This window comes from Entelurus aequoreus, linkage group LG20, assembly GCF_033978785.1.
Source record: "Entelurus aequoreus isolate RoL-2023_Sb linkage group LG20, RoL_Eaeq_v1.1, whole genome shotgun sequence".
NCBI lineage: Eukaryota > Metazoa > Chordata > Actinopteri > Syngnathiformes > Syngnathidae > Entelurus > Entelurus aequoreus.
The window spans coordinates 37,297,153-37,315,423 of NC_084750.1; the positions used below are offsets into that span (position 1 = coordinate 37,297,153).

At 38.8% G+C, this 18,271-nt stretch overlaps 1 protein-coding gene across 6 annotated transcripts in view; it reads right to left on the minus strand.

The window, feature by feature from the left end:
• LOC133636252 (CUGBP Elav-like family member 3) overlaps positions 1–18,271 on the minus strand; it is a 120,581-nt gene that overhangs the window by 53,374 nt on the left and 48,936 nt on the right. For all 6 annotated transcript variants that reach the window (XM_062030066.1, XM_062030065.1, XM_062030067.1 and 3 more), the window contains one exon: positions 1,969–2,017. In XM_062030066.1, coding sequence (XP_061886050.1) covers positions 1,969–2,017 — 49 coding nt within the window. The remainder of the gene's footprint in view (positions 1–1,968; positions 2,018–18,271) is intronic.

Consider the following 18,271-nt stretch of genomic DNA (forward strand, 5'->3'; position numbering starts at 1 on the left):
GTGGCCTGTGAATGCACAGTCTATGATCCAAAAAAGACAAAAAAAATCCCCAAACGAGCCTGCTATACTCACAAGTACCAACAGAGTGCAGTAACGCGTACAAAAACTGAATATTCTGATAGTCACTTCTAAAGATTTCCAAAGAGAATGTGTCCTCTCACTGATGGATCATTCAGACATGTTAGTATGCATTATATGCATATATGCATGAAGTCACGCCCATTCAAAACACAGTCTTTTAACAAGGTACATTGTCAAAAGATAAAGGATCCATCTTTTTCAGGGCTAATATTTGGACTGTGTGTCTGTACCTCGGTAACGTGACAATGAGTCAGCATGTGCAATACAAGGACACTGGGACCGAAACGGATCAATGGAGCCATTATTTATTCAATCAGTTTGACTGCAAAATGTCAACATATACTAACAACACATCTTAAGGCAGTGTTTTTCAACCTTTTCTGCGTTGAAAAAATCTGGAGGCACACCACCAGCAGAAATCATTAAAAAACAAAACTCAGTTGACAGTAAAAAGTTGTTGTCTCAATTGTTGGATATGACTTTAAAGCATAACCAACTATGCATCAATATAGCTCTTGTCTCAAAGTAGGTGTACTGTCACGACCTGTCACATCACCCCATGACTTATTTTGAGGTTTTTTTTTTTGCTGTTTTCCTGTGTGTTGTGTTTTAGTTCTTGTCTTCCCTAAGCTTCAATGCCTATTTTTGTGGCTTTTTCTCTTTTTTTTGGTATTTTCCTTTAGCAGTTTCATGTCTTCCTTTGAGCGATATTTCACGCGTCTACTTTGTTTTAGCAATCAAGAATATTTCAGTTGTTTTTATCCTCCTTTGTGGGGACATTGTTGATTGTCATGTCGTGTTCGGATGTACATTGTGGACGCCGTCTTTGCTCCACTGTAAGTCTTTGCTGTCGTCCAGCATTCTGTTTTTGTTTACTTTGCAGCCAGTTCAGTTTTAGTTTCGTTCTGCATAGCCTTCCCTAAGCTTCAATGCCTTTTCTTAGGGGCACTCACCTTTTTTTTAAGCATTAGACACCTTTTTACCTGCACACTGCCTCCCGCTGTTTCCGACATCTACAAAGCAATTAGCTACCGGCTGCCACCTACTGACATGAAAAGTATTACACGGTTACTCTGCCGAGCTCTAGACAGCACATACACTCAACAACAACACATAATTTGAAGACTATAATTACTGGTTTGCAAAAAATATTTTTGGTAACACTTTATATGGGGAACACATATTCACCATTAATTAGTTGCTTGTTAGCATGCGAATTAGTATCATATTGGCTCTTAATTAGTCATTATTAAGTACTTATTAATGCCTTATTCTATTATACAACCAGTAAGCCATTAACTAAGAGTCTTCCCTCAATAACCTCAGAATGATTGCTTATTAGTAACCCTAAGCCTAAACATACGCCTGAACCTAACCCTTATATGTTCCCCTAGTGTCCAAATAACTCTAAATTAAGTATTTGTTACTTTAATAAACAACTAATTAATGGTGAACATGTTCCCCATACTAAAGTGTTACCATATTTTTTAACCCAAATAGGTGAAAATAGATAATCTCCCACGGCACACCAGACTGTATCTCACGGCACACTAGTGTGCCGCGGCACAGTGGTTGAAAAACACTGTCTTAAGTGGACCTATGCACACACGGGCCAATCAATAAAAAAAAAAAGATTTTCCGTGAAAGTATTGCTATTTTAAAACCTATGAATGATTTTTTCCCCCAAATTTCCAGATGGTATCACTTTGGCAATACAAAATTCTACCGTGGTTACTATCAACCAGGGGCATCCAAACCTTTTCCGCATACTAATTAATCCGGCCTGAACGCTGCAACTGATGTAACTTCTGCTCACAAATTAAGTGGGCAAATTATCCGATTCATTTAAAATACACTTGCAAAAAAAAAAAAGACTGTGTCTCTTACCCCCTCTGCTCTCGCTGTCTGCTGGCTTCACCTGGATGGGACGGTTCATCTGGAAACAAACAACCATGAGACACAGTCAGCTTCTAAGTTCAGACATGATGACCTGCAGAGAAGTACACGCATGCATGGTCTCCAATAGGGGCGGGAATCTTTGGGCACCTCACGATTCAATTACGATTACGATTCAGGGCCTATGATTCCATTAGAAATGGATTAGTTATGCATCTTTAATTATTATTATTAGAATTATTTATTATAAATGGATTAGTATATTCGGACTATAAACTGCTACTTTCCCCCCCTGCGCTTTGAACACTGCGGCTTATAAAACGGTGTGAATAATTAATGGTCATAATGTTTTGTGTTCAACAAATAGTTTTCATGAAACACCTACAGAGACACTGAAAAGGTGTGTTCTGTGTTATTTTTTGGACAAGTTCGCTCACTGCAGGTGCTGCACGTTGAACGTCTACAGTATTTCCTTCTGTTTAGTGCCTTGAACCGGAAGTACTAATTAACCGGAAATAAGTAATTATTTATCATAAATAGATTATTATATTCGTATTTTTCGGAATATAAAAAGCTACTTTTTTTCTCTACGCTTTGAACCCTGCGGCTTATAAAACGGTGTGAATAATTAATGGGCATTTGTCCACTAACGGTCATAATGTTTTGTGTTCAACAAATAATTTTCATGAAACACCCACAGAGACACTGAAAAGGTGTGTTTTGTGTTACGTTTTGGACAAGTTCGCTCACTGCAGGTGCTGCAAGTCGAGCATCTACAGTATGTCTTTCTGTTTAGTGCCTTGAACCGAAAGTACTAATTAACCGGAAGTAAGTCATTATTATTCATAAATAGATTATTATTAGTTATTATTAGATATTAGATATTATTAGATATATAGTTATTATTAGATAATGGCTTTTTGCCGATATCCGATATCGTCCAACTCTTTAATTACCGATACCGATATCAACCGATACCGATATATGCAGTCGTGGAATTAGCACATTATTATGCCTAATTTGGACAACCAGGTATGGTGAAGATAAGGTCCTTTTTTTTTAAAAAAAAATACAATAAATAAGATAAATAAATTTAAAACATTTTCTTGAATAAAAAATAAAGTAAAACAATATAAAAACAGTTACATAGAAACTAGTAATTAATGAAAATGAGTAAAATTAACTGTTAAAGGTTAGTACCATTAGTGGACCAGCAGCACGCACAATCATGTGTGCTTACGGACTGTATCCCTTGCAGACTGTATCGATATATATTGATATATAATGTAGGAACCAGAATATTAATAACAGAAAGAAACAACCCTTTTGTGTGAATGCGTGTAAATGGGGGAGGGAGGTTTTTTGGGTTGGTGCACTAATTGTAAGTGTATCTTGTGTTTTTTATGTTGATTTAATAAAAAATAAAAAATAAAAACACAAAAAAAACCGATACCGATAATAAAAAACCGATACCGATAATTTCCGATATTACATTTTAAAGCATTTATCGGACATCTCTAATTATTATATTCGTATTTTTCGGACTATAAACAGCTACTGTTCCGCCCCTACGCTTTGAACCCTGCGGCTTATAAAACGGTGTGAATAATTCATGGACAAACCATTAAAAACACATACTATTGGTTAGCAGCCGACCAAGCGAGTCATCCCCGCTACAGAGTCTGTCTGCAACACACAAGCATGCAGCCACCAACCTCTTTTATCCACAAAAATATTGAGAAGCTGCAGATGCTGTGTTTGACGAGTTTCAGTTTCAGTTTGTTCTTTCTAATCCTGACTCGAGAATGACCTTTGGCACACAGACACACGTACCAGTTCTTTGTCAAATCTGACCTCCTCCGGTCAGTCACTCAAATATGTCTGTGTGCAACATAAACAGCAATTTCCTAGTTCCTATTTTTACGCGACAGACAAGGAGACACCTACAAAAGTCTGCTCCCCAAGGTAAATGTTGTACAATATTATTACAGTTTTTCATAAAACCGCTGAAGTTGTTTTGTAGCACATGCTATTGCGATGTTTTTCAAGACAATATTTTTGGTCTAAAAGTTTGTTTTTATTTTCTATATCTCTCTGTGTATGATACATGTTAAAATAGTGGTGTTTTGTTTTAAATTGATTTGAATGTGTTTGAATGCTTTGAGATATGAGAGTTTTGAGTCGTTTTTCTTTGACACACCCATGGGGTTGAGTTTCTTCTTGCCCTGAAGTGGGATCTGATGTCGTTGTGGCACGTGCACACATAGGGCCCTATGGGTGCCTGAGCCCCTGCCCTTTTTTGCCTCGTCTTAAAAAGTGCCCTCTGCCTGTGTGTGTGTGTTTTTTTCTTTTCTTTAAACAACATTAATAAATTCCTGTCAGGGATGTAAAAAAAAACAACAAAAAAAACAGCGGTACAAAAACTCCACGTTTTCTTGTAATACCGGGTTGTTTGAGCCTGCCTCTTTAATGTACAAAATAAAACACCGGGTTAATTTTCAAAATAAAATGCACGTTTACGGCGGATCACATTTCTCTCACAGTAGAGTTTTAGATATAAGGTTATTGTGACTTTGCTATTACTGTGTGGGTTAACAAAATAATAATAATAATAATGATAATAATAACAATAATAATAAGAAGAAGAAGAACAATGATAATGATAATAATAATAATAATAATTATTATTATTATTAATAATAATAATAATAATTTCAGCATTCTGGGGATATAAGATGTAGGTTATCTGTTAGGAATATTGCCATCTGTATTTAAACTTGATTCATGTTGATTATGCCTGCAGCCCAAAGCCAAAAAAAGAAAGGATACAGCCCTCTACTGGCCCCTGGTCCATATTTTTGGCCCTGTATTGCGTTTCAGTTGTTTAGTCTGAGCATTAAGTGGGAAAGACCATAAGTTACAACTTGATGGTGTTTTCATCAAGTTAAGGGAAGAAGGACAGATTTTTACATTGAAGTTTTCTCCATTTGGGTATTTATTTTTGTATTTTTTTTCAAAGTTCATGTTGCACTGTTCAATGTTCAATATTAAAGTGCTTATCTTTAACAAAAAATAGCCTAATAATAAACCAGTGTTTTGTTGCTTTTCATGTCTTCCAAGCCTATGATAATGTGAATTAACTCACTATGACCATAATTTGTTGACACAAAAGAAATGGCAATCACTTTTACCTACAAAGGACACACAGCTAAGTAGTTAGCTTCCTATTAGCAAATTTAATTTTACATTAATTTCCATATTGTGTAAAGGACCAAAAAAAAAATTCCTGCCCTTTTCTGACTTTGAGCCCCTGCCCCTCTATAATCATGTGCACGTCCCTGGTGGCTTGTGCAGCCCTTTGAGACACTTGTGATTAAGGGCTATATAAATAAACTTTGATTGATTGATTGATTGATTTATCCTATTCAGTTTTATTTTTGGAGATAACAATGTCAAATAGAATGTAAATGTGCAGCCGCTTTGGAAATATGTTAATATTCTACTTTACTGTGACATCACATCAGTGGTAAAGTTGGTGAGAAACACTTCCCAGGCCAACGAGGATAAATGGGGGAAATAAGAAAGCAGAATCAAGTGACATTGTGACAACAGCTGAAAATGTGGTTCCTCCGTTTACGTGCTAATGTAGCGACTTGCTGTTACGTGCAGGGAGAAGTTGGTTGTTGCGCCATTTTGGATTAAAGTTAAAAGGAACTATTCGAGTCCAATTACTTGTGTAAGACTGGATTTTTGGCGCTGACCTCCACCGATGATGCACTGCATCTTATTGACACTTTAACAGTTTGTCACGTCAGCGAATAGTTCACTTGTTTGATTTTGCTGAGGTTTTTTTTCTGCTGGGTGCCCTTTCTGATGCAGCTCTCCCTTTTATCCGGGTTTGGACCCGGCACTGGACATTAACAAAAATTGAGCTGTTTGGCCACAATACCCAGCAATATGTTTGGAGGAGAAAAGGTGAGGCCTTTAATGCCAGGAACACCATTCCTACTGTCAAGCATGGTGGTGGTAGTATTATACTCTGGGCCTGTTTTGCTGCCAATGGAACTGGTGCTTTAAATGGGACAATGAAAAAGGAGGATTACCTCCAGCCGTGACATTATGTTCTTTACAAGTGTATGTAAACTTTTGATCGCGACTGTACGTATAGTAGTACCCCGGTTTTCACAGAAAAGTTTTTCACGGTTTCGTCATCTCAGTTACCGTACAGCCAAACATTGCGCCTAATAAACTAGTTCCTTTGTCAGCCGAATCAAGTGCTAAAATCCCACGCGCTGGTGACTCAGTCTTGTCGCGTTATTAATAGTTCACATGCGTGAGTCCGACTGTGTTCCAAATAGTTTTTATTAAAAAATATGCTTGTTAGCCTGCCCTGGTTGACTCCGTAGTTCTTTGCAAACTGACATAGTTACGCCACAAGTCTCTGTACTGTTTTTTATTGAGTACAAATGTAAAATAAGCCACCAGGGGGCCAAAGAAAGTTGCATTTACCAGCACTAAAAAGTCACAAAAAAATCACAAAAACAAACAACTTATATATAAAATAGGGCGCCCGAGTGCAGATGGGATAGGCTTCAAGACCCCCCGCCACCCCGAGAGGGACAAGCAGTAGAAAATAGATGGATGTATAAAATAGGGCTGTCAACGTTAATGTTTTGCATGTTATTTTTTTAAAACCAGATTAATCACGGTACATATATACACACATACACACAAACACATATGTATATGTATATATATATATATATATATATATATATATATATATATATATATATATATATATATATATATATATATATATATATATATATATATATATATATATATATATGTCTTAATTAGATTATCCAAAAAATAGTGTTCGATACCATGGTAGAGCGTAATATGTATGTGTGGGAAAAAAATCACAAGACTATTTCATCTCTACAGGCCTGTTTCATGAGGGGTTTCCTCAATCCTCAGGAGATCTCCTGAGGATTGAGGAAACCCCTCATGAAACAGGCCTGTAGAGATGAAATAGTCTTGTGATTTTTTCCCACACATACATACATATATATATATATATATATATATATATATATATATATATACATATATATATATATATATATATATATATATATATATATATATATATATATATATATATATATATATATATATATATATATATATAAATATATATATATATATATATATATATATATATATATATATATATATATATATATATATATATATATATATATATATATATATATATATATATATATAGTCGAGGTTACTGTGGTTTATCCGTAATACAGTGCTCAATACTGGGGTAGAGTGGAATATACGTTAGGTCAGGAAAAAACACAGAGGCTATTTCATCCCTACAAGCCTGTTTCGCAGGTTTCCCTGCTCTTCAGGGGATTTCATTTTATAAAATGTTATAAAATCCCCTAATTTTATAAAATATCATTTTATAACATTTTATAAAATCCCCGTATTTTATAAAATACAATTTTATAAATTTTATAAAATCCCCTGAAAGGCAGGGAAGCCTGCAAAACAGGCTTGTAGGGATGAAATAGCTTCTGTGTTTTTTCCTGACCTAATGTATATATATACTGTATATATATATATATATATATATACATATATATGGTGCCACTATAGTAAGTAGGAGGCTGTGTTTTTGTTGTACCACCGCAACAACAAAAGCCAAAATGTAAAGAAAATACTGTTGTTGTATAAACATACCTGTTATAAGTGATGTACCTAATCAAGTGGTGCCGTGAGTGCACCGCCACTCTTCTCTCTCCTCACCTTCCATCTACGACTGTCTTAGAATCCGCTGTAATCCCCGAGTCTATCGTTCTTTCGGGCCCCCGTTGCGCAAAAAGAGGAAAAGCACACACACCCGTGCGGGATTGGGGAAGTGATGAGATTAAGAACACTCGCCGGCTAATCTGGATTTACAGGAGCACGCATCATGGGACTGTAGTGGAGTGCTTCTGATCCAGGGAGGCAGAGATGAGGTGTGCGGGGTTAAAGGTTGGCAGGGAGTATTTGGAGTAAAACAACAAAATAAAATAGGGGCTTGCACAACAACGCGGGATTAAAATCCCTTTTTATCAAATGAGAAACTGCTGAAATTAAATGTTTCCGTCCTCATTTAGACGAGCCCTGTTTGACACGAGAGCACAAAAACATTGGGGTTGGGGGGTGTTGAGTGAAATGAAAAGAAGGATTGAAGGACAGAATGACGCATATGGTGAAACGGATGGTGTGTGTGTGTGTGTGTGTATCGGGGGGTGGTAGGGAATTGGTGTATGCAGCAGAGATCCACTCTGTTAACTGTGGCTTAATGAAGGTCTTAATTATGGAGCTGGTGACATTTCAGCCACTCACTGATCTTGTGTCACTGATTAATCCGCTGTGATCAGTCACCAGAGTCACTATTGATCGCTCTACACCTTTCGGGCCATGGTGCACGCACAACCGCTCTCGTTGCCATGCTAAAATGCACCTTCTCCGAAGGGCTCTTGTTGTCCCCTCTGCTAGTGGGGTACCTTTGACATCATCAGTTAGGGCAGGGGTGTCCAAACTTTTTCCACCGAGGGCCGCACATTGAAAAATCAAAGCTAGCAGGGGCCATTTTGATATTTTATATTTTAAAAACCAATACAATATGTGTATAAAAAATATACATTTAGGCTTCCACTCAGGCTTGATCCCGGGGACCCCAAAGGGTTTTGGTCCAAAAAATATAAAAAAATGTGTCATTATTCAGTATTATTATTTGTGTTATTATTCAAGTTTTTAAATTTCTAGATCAACATTAGGTCTGTCAATATAACAATTGTTAAAGATTTAAATTGTATGCTCTTTTTGTCAAAGAAAACCCTTTTTTTGATGAAAAAAAACCCACATAATATGCAATATTTTCACGCAATAAAATTTTTAAGTGGAATATTTCAGATGATATAATAATTGGAGCCTTAAAAAGGTCAATAACTCATAACACCATTGATTTTAATTCATTATTATATTTTGAGCAATGACACTTAAAAAGTAATCACACTAAAATTGTAGGGGATCCAAAAGGGTCCTACTCATGAAAGTGTTAAAAAAAAATTATAATTTTGTTTTTGTTTACCGTTTACTTTTAACACAATAATCTCGAGATGAACTTCAGATCCATCTGTCAATTATAAGTTTTATGGTTGTTTATGTTTTTTGTTAGTTCGTTTTAGGCCCTTCTTTAAAAAAAACAGCTAGTTTTTCTACATGGCAAACACAATATATGCAACATTTTCCCCAAAAAATATCTCAAAATATTTCATGTGACGTAATTAGAGCCTTGAATAGGTCAATAATTCATAATGACATTGATTTTGATCATTATTCATTTTTAAAGAAAGAAACAGCCTACATGGCAGCTTTGTGTGATTAGAGTAAATATTGCTACATTTTCTTGTTACATTTCACCTGTTTGCTCTTTAAATACCACTTTTAATGTTTTTTATTTTTTTCAATCGTATTTTTAAAAAGTGCCGTGGGGCCGTTAAAAAAAGACCTGCGGGCCGCAAATGGCCCCCGGGCCGCACTTTGGACACCCCTGAGTTAGGGGCAAGGAAAGTTGCTAAAGGCTTAAAACTGTCAAATTCGAGGGGAAACATTGTAGAATTAGATTATTCTGATTGATTAATTTTGTTAATATTGATACATTCTCTTATATTGTTGTAATTTTATATTGTTAATTTAAAAAATGTTGTCCTGTGTTTTACTCTGGTTAAAATCATGATCAACAAATTACAGTATTTAAAGGCAAAATCACAAACTCACTCACGATTTATATGAGGAACATTTCTATCAGCATGATGTAAAATGTTGAAACTAAAGAATACATTTCCTGCAATTGGGTTCATTTCCGTATTATATTTTACCTTTAAATTTATTCTCATCTACCAACCTCTTTTGGCTGTCTTTTTGACACTTACACGTCCCACGTAATCTACCACAGAATTTTTAGGTTTTTCTATCATTGAAAATATAATACAGAATTCTATAACATGCATGCAAAGAACTCAGAAAGCGTTTACTATTTGGCCACTTGATCATGTAGCCACGCCCCCTTGGGTAATAACAGTGGTGTGCCGTCAGGACCAGCAAGGCCTTCTGTGCTAGCCTAACATAACCAGAAATCATGATCATAATTAAAGATAAAAGTAATTTTTTATTTACTTTCCGTAAATATCTAAAAGTCTTCATATTCTCTTCTTGTCATATTATGCTCCTTACAGTGCTGTTGTTTTTAGGTTAATTTGTATCCAATCAGAATTCAGCTAGCTTATGTTGCCATGTTGTACCAAATCTGCCCGGGGTCTTCAGAATCAACAATGCGGGCGTCCTAAACTGTCAGTGAACGGGCACATACATCCATCCATCCATCCATTTTATACCGCTTATCCCTTTCGGGGTCGCGGCGGGTGCTGGAGCCTACCTCAGCTACAATCGGGCGGAAGGCGGGGTACACCCTGGACAAGTCGCCACCTCATCGCAGGGCCAACACAGATAGACAGACAACATCCACACTCACATTCACACACTAGGGCCAATTTAGTGTTGCCAATCAACCTATCCCCAGTGGCACATACAGTTGATAGATAATTGCGATAGCCAATTAGATCCCGAGTTGTTGCAGGTAAGGCCTTCTAGCTTCTATTTACATGTCCTGTGATTGGATACTCACCGGGACCGTTAGCGGATGAATTGGAGAACACAAAGTTGAGAGACAGTTGTGATAGCCAATCGGATCACAAGTTGTTGACAGTAGCCTATGTAGGTAGCCTGATGGAGCATCCAATCACAAGTTGCAATTTACTGAAGCAGGAAGTGTTGCGCCGCAGCCATACAGAAATCTAGCAGAGAAATCACCACCTAATCAAACGTTGATTAGGTGGCAGATATATATTTGCAAGGCCATTTTCAAGAAGGATATTTAAAGAGAAACTACATCTTGTGAGACGATGTCGGTCAACCCCGGAAGCTAGCTCAGCTGTCCCGGCGATGAGATGGGGAAATGCCCGCCACTTCCACTCGAATCAACCGACTACGAGCGGTACCGGCTTATATGGCGTCGAATGGGTGCTACAAATTGTGAGTTCAAATATTTTTTTTCTATATTTTTTCATGTTCAATATGTTTTTAGCAATTTTCATTTTGACAGTACCACATAAGATATGTTTTAATTGCTGATGCGGGTTTATTAATTTTTAAATGTGCCAGAAAATAACCTGTTTTGTACACTGTTGATGTGTTTCAATGCTCAGTGGTGTTTAAATGTGTTCCTGTATAGTATTTCCATACTTGCCAACCTTGAGACCTCCGAATTCGGGAGATGGGGGTGGGGGGTGTTTGGTGGTAGCGGGGGGTGTATATTGTAGCGTGTTGTAGAGTTAGTGCTGCAAGGGATTCTGGGTATTTGTTCTGTTGTGTTACGGTGCGGATGTTCTCCCGAAATGTGTTTGTCATTGTTGTTTGGTGTGGGTTCACAGTGTGGCCATACTTGCCAACCTTGAGACCTTCGAATTCCGGAGATTGTGGTGTGGGGGGGTTTGGTGGTAGCGGGGGGTGTATATTGTAGCGTATTGTAGAGTTAGTGCTTCAAGGGATTCTGGGTATTTGTTCTGTTGTGTTACGGTGCGGATGTTCTCCCGAAATGTGTTTGTCATTCTTGTTTGGTGTGGGTTCACAGTGTGGCCATACTTGCCAACCTTGAGACCTTCGAATTCCGGAGATTGGGGGGTGGGGGGGGGGGGGGGGTTTGGTGGTAGCGGGGGGTGTATATTGTAGCGTATTGTAGAGTTAGTGCTGCAAGGGATTCTGGGTATTTGTTCTGTTGTGTTACGGTGCGGATGTTCTCCCGAAATGTGTTTGTCATTCTTGTTTGGTGTGGGTTCACAGTGTGGCCATACTTGCCAACCTTGAGACCTTCGAATTCCGGAGATTGGGGGGTGGGGGGGGGTTTGGTGGTAGCGGGGGTGTATATTGTAGCCCGGAAGAGTTAGGGATACAAGGGATTTTGGGTATTTGTTCTGTTGTGTTTATGTTGTGTTACGGTGTGGATGTTCTCCCGAAATGTGTTTGTCATTCTTGTTTGGTGTGGGTTCACAGTGTGGCGCGTATTTGTAACAGTGTTAAAGTTGTTTATACGGCCACCCTCAGTGTGACCTGTATGGCTGTTGATCAAGTATGTCTTGCAGTCACTTTCGTGTGTATGCAGAAGCCACATACAACATGTGACTAGGCCGGCACGCTGTTTGTATGGTGAAAAAGCGGACGCGTCGACAGGTTGTAGAGGACGCTAAAGGCAGTGACATCACGGCACGGCCTTAATATTGTTGTCCGGGTGAAAATCGGGAGAAATTCGGGAGAATGGTTGCCCCGGGAGATTTTCGGGAGGGGCACTGAAATTCGGGAGTCTCCCGGAAAAATCGGGAAGGGTTGGCAAATATGAGTATTTCTCCAGCAGTGGTCATGTGGTAACATCAATGATGATATTTTGAGAGGTAATCATTGAAGTCGGACATCACTGAAGGCCTAGGTGGGAAACGCACGGCCCGCCACTGGTTAATAATACACTTCCGGTGTTGGGACTTCTGTTTACATCCGTCACGTCAAAAATATACCTTCTCCCTGGCTATTAATAAATACTCTAGATTTACTGTATGAACTACAAACGGTTCAAAAGTGTGTTCGGATTATAATCATCATCCAAATACGATTAGCAGCAAAGTAGAAAGCTGTCAACGTTGTGGCTTGGAGAGCGAACGCAGGCGACAACAAGTAAGCTGGCTAGATGACGCTAACTATGCTAGCTAGCGAGCTTGTTTCCGAGCCCGTCCTGCTATTCAGTGTGACGGCAAGAGGAACAGTGAGTACCTGCGGCTGAGGCGAGCGTTCATCAAATTTTGTTTGGATCGTATTCTTTTTTTTATTTCATAAACAAAAAAACGCAGAAGTGATGTTTAAAAAACAAGGATTTTTGCAGACATTTCACATGCCTGCGTATGCATTAATTTTTTATCACTGACCGTATAACAATTAAGGTAAAAGTGTGACGAGCTCGCATGGCTGCAGTTGTAGTGACCCCGAGATACAGGAACCAGGAGAACGAGGAGCAGGGAAGATGATTTTAATATATTTAAACATAGGAAGTTAGGGCTAGGCTATATGGCCTTTTTTTTAATATCTCAATATTTTTAGGCCATGTCACGATACACAATATATATCTCGATATTTTGCCTTAGCCTTGAATGAACACTTGATGCATATAATCACAGCAGTATGATGATTCTATGTGTCTACATTCCAACATTCTTCTTCATACTGCATTAATATATGCTCATTTTAAACTTTCATGCAGAGAGGGAAATCACAACTAAGTCAATTTACCAAAACTGTATTTATTAAACAGTTATTAAGCAGTGGCACAAACATTCATGTCATTTCCAAAACAGAAAGTGCAAGATTGTCAGAGACATTTTAAAACAAGCTATGAGTGCACTTTTGTGCATGATGTCACTAAGATGACTTATCAAAATTAAAGTGCACTTTTCGTACAGAATGCCACTACAATAGTTTAAAACAAATAAAGTGCACTTTTGTGCAAGATGTCACACAAGATATTTCAATAACTGTCAAATAAAAATTAGCTGCATAATAGGAAATCAAATAGTGTACGTCCTTCGCTATGTGGTTGGTTCCGGCGGACGTTATCTCCTTCTGTTGTTGACTATTTTTTTCATACGGTGTTGATCTGGAAATGGTTGCCTCGGCATTTTGTTGGTGTGGCACCGAACGGAGATGTTGACATGCGGAGTTTCAAGCACTCTTCATTCTCTAGCACAGGGGTGGCCAAAGTGCGGTCCATTTGCGGCCCGCAGGTAATTTTTTAACGGCCCCATGGCACATTCTAATAATACGATTAAAAAAATAAATAAACATAAAAAGTGGTATAAAAGAGCAAACAAATGACAATAAAATGTTGCTATGTTGACTCTAATAACACTAAGCTGTCATGCAGGCTGTTTCTTTCTTTAAAAAAAAAATGATGAATCAAAAACAATGTTATTGTGAATTATTAACCTATTCAAGGCTCCAATTACGTCAGATTAAATATTCCACTTTGAGATATTTTTTGGGGAAAATGTTGCATATTTTGTGTTTGCCATATAAAAAACAAAGTTTATTTTTTAATTTTTTAAAGAAGGGCCACAAACGAACAAACAAGGAACATAATAAACAACAATAAAAGTTATAATTGACGGATATATCTGAAGTTGATCTCGAGACTATTGTGTTAAAAGTTTTTAAAAAAATGTACGATTAATTTTTTAACACTTTACTGAGCAGGACCCTTTTGGATCCCCAATAATTTTAGTGGGACTTTTTTTTTTTTTAAAGTGTCATTGCTCAAAAAAAAAAAAACAATTAAAATCAATGTTGTTATGGGTTATGTTGTGAGCTCCAATTATTATATAATCTGAAATGTTCCACTTTAAAATTTTATTGGGGGAAAATATTGTATATTTTGTGTTTTTTCCATAAAAAAACAGGGTTTTCTTTGACAAAAAGGGGATACAACTTAAATCTTTAAATAAAACCAACATTATATTGACATATATACCTAATGTTGATCTAGATATTTAAACTTTGAATAATAATAATAGTAATACTAAATAATGACACATTTTTAATATATTTTTTTTAACCTAAACCCTATGGGGTCCCCGGGATCAAGCCTGAGTGGAGGCTTAAATGTATAGTTTTTATACATATATTGCATTGTTTAAAAATATATATATATATATATCAAAATGACCCCCGCTTGCTTTGATTTTTCAGTGTGCGGCCCTTGATGGAAAAAGTTTGGACACCCCTGCTCTAGCAGGTGACTTTTCAAATGATGCTACATATTAGCAGTAATGCTACTTTTTGTAGCAACGCTTTTGCCCCACACTTGACAAATTACGGTTGTCTGTTCGACATATTCCCACTTGAAGCCAAACCACCGCCAGACGATGGACCCCCTGCTGTTTTTCTTGGGAATTAATTTTTCCTTCATTTATTACCAGATTTGCACCTTCTTTCTCTCGTATTACCACTCGCACCACAGCTAACGTTACCCATGCCGCTACCTCTCTGCTCCGCGGGGGCGTATACGTACGTGACGTATGTAAGAAGGTGCGCTTGTTTTACGTCTCTGTGAGAAGGAGATACAACAAAGAGTGAGAAGAGCATGCAGTGTAATGCCAGCAGCTAAAAGCAACTGCGTGTGAACGTATACTCGAATACTCACGATATAGTCATTTTCTATATCGCACAGACACAAACCTGCGATGTATCGAGTATATTCGATATATCGCCCAGCCCTATAGGAAGTGCGGTCACGCATGCAAAAGGTTCTTCACATACAGTCAAGCCTCGAGCGCTGAGGAGCAGGCGAGGCAGGCATAAATAGAAGCCTGATGCTCAGCTGCCAATCAACAGCAGGTGAGGGGAAAACAAGGCTCAGTGGGACAAGCAGGAAATTGAACCAAAATAAGAAGCACAAACAGAAATGAAGTGACAGACCGTCACAAAAAGAGCTTGTTTGTAAAGTCAAAATAAATTGCGTGATTCATCAAAGTTTAGTTCAAACTTAGTGGCCACATGCGTGGACAGCACCTTTTAGCTCTTATTTCCAAAATGGTGTACACTACTGAATTGGGGTCTTATGCCGCTTATATGGACACTTATACTGCCATCTGGTGGTGTCAGAAGAGTATAACATACAATGGAATTTAGAAATAAAAGTGTAAAAATAAAAATGTGCATGTCACTACACGTGAAGTACACGTTTGTGTACTTATGGACTAAGTACATCATATCAAAAGATGATTTTTAGTTTTTATTCTATTTAGGGTCCAATAAGCCCAAATAGCAAAGAGAAATAAAAAAAAGCATGTAAACAAACAGCTTGGGCTTTAAAGGCCTACTGAAATGACATTTTCTTATTCAAACGGGGATAGCAGATCCGTTCTATGTGTCATACTTGATCATTTCACGATATTTCCATATTTTTGCTGAAAGGATTTAGTAGAGAACATCGGAGATAAAGTTCGCAACTTTTGGTCGCTGATAAAAAAAGCCTTGCCTGTACCGGAAGTAGCGTGACGTCACAGGTTGAAGGGCTCCTCACATTTGCACATTGTTTACACCAGCAGCGAGAGCGATTCGCACCGATTAATTTGAGCCAGGATGAAAGATTCGTGGATGAGGAAAGTGAGAGTGAAGGATTAGAGTGCAGTGCAGGACATATCTTTTTTCGCTCTGACCGTAACTTAGGTAAAAGGGCTCATTGGATTCCACACTTTCTCCTTTTTCTATTGTGGATCACAGATTTGTATTTTAAACCACCTCGGATACTATATCCTCTTGAAAATGAGAGTCGAGAACGCGAAATGGACATTCACAGTGACTTTTATCTCCACGACAATACATCGGTGAAGCACTTTAGCTATGGAGCTAACGTGATAGCATCGTGCTTAAATGCAGATAGAAACAGAAGAAATAAGCCCCTGACTGGAAGGATAGACAGAAGATCAACAATACTACCAAACCCTGGACCTGCAACCACACGGTTAATGCTGTGCCGCGTGGCGAACCCTAGCAATGCTGTTGCTAACGACGCCATTGAAGCTAACTTAGCAACGGGACCTCGACAGAGCTATGCTAAAAACATTAGCTATCCACCTACGCCAGCCAGCCCTCATCTGCTCATCAACACCCGTGCTCACTTGCGTTCCAGCGATCGACGGAGCGACGAAGGACTTCACCCGATCATAGATGCGGTCGGCGGCCCGGAGACGGAGGAAGTCAAGGTGAGGTCGGCGGCTAGCGCGTCTGCTATCCATCTCAAAGTCCTCCTGGTTGTGTTGCTGTAGCCCGCCGCTAATACACCGATCCCACCTACAGCTTTCTTCTTTGCAGCCTTCATTGTTCATTAAACAAATTGCAAAAGATTCACCAACACAGATGTCCAGAATACTGTGGAATTATGTGGTGAAAACAGAGCTTTTTGTATTGGATCCAATGGGGTCCGAATACTTCCGTTCACTCCGTGACGTCACGCGCAAACGTCATCATACCGAGACGTTTTCAACCGGAAGTTTCGCGGGAAATTTAAAATTGCACTTTATAAGTTAACCCGGCCGTATTGGCATGTGTTGCAATGTTAAGATTTCATCATTGATATATAAACTATCAGACTGCGTGGTCGGTAGTAGTGGGTTTCGGTAGGCCTTTAATTGGATAAGTATGACTCTTTGTTGAGACAGCAAACGAGAACAGATTAGCGCGACGACGTCATCGATGTTTGGACGGCTGGTGACCAACAAAGACAAACAGCGAGGATCGCGATGGCGGTGATAAGGAGAGGCGCAGCAGCTGGCCCTGCCAGATAGAAATTAGAATATACAAGAGGGACGGCGGCAAGAAGTGGAGGCCATTAAGGCTGCGCCACTCCAGATCCACACGGCAACCAAACGACAATTCGCCTATAGCATTGGCCATCGTCATGACAACACTTGGGACGAGGACCGTCAGGTAAACAAGCGCGCGGGGCGGATGATGGACAAACACACCAGGGAGGACAAAAGGATGTTTTGGGGTCGGGAGATGGAGGGATTGGACGTTCAAAACAACAACGATATAGAGAATAAACAATAAGATTTGTGTGTGTTCCTCCTCTTGTTGCTACATCCTCCCCCCTCCCCGTGTACGTCTTGCTCACGAAAATAGTGTGGCGAGAGCCGAGACGAGCACAGGCGGCTTCATCAACATCACGCCGTGACGTTGTGTGTGCGCATCCATCACGGGGTTCAAACACACACACTTCTCCTGGCATCCTCCCACGAGGACACATAATCTTTTTTTTGCCATAGGGGATTGGACTGGGATTATTACGTTATTAAAGCCATAGATTATCCAATCAAATCACAGGTCCTGATAATACAAGCCCCGACACCCACACCCAAATGGTCCACTGGCGTAAGGGAGTGCCCCTGGCTTTTTTCCCCCCTTCCACGAGGATGTGTGTGGAGAAATTGTTTTGACGGCGACATTTTTCTATTATTCCTCGCTTTCTTTTCAGGCCGCGTTGCATCTCTCTTGCCTCATTTCTCCTCAGAATGGCGAATATATCAGCCGAGACCATCGCCTTTTGCTCTTTCATTTGCAGCAT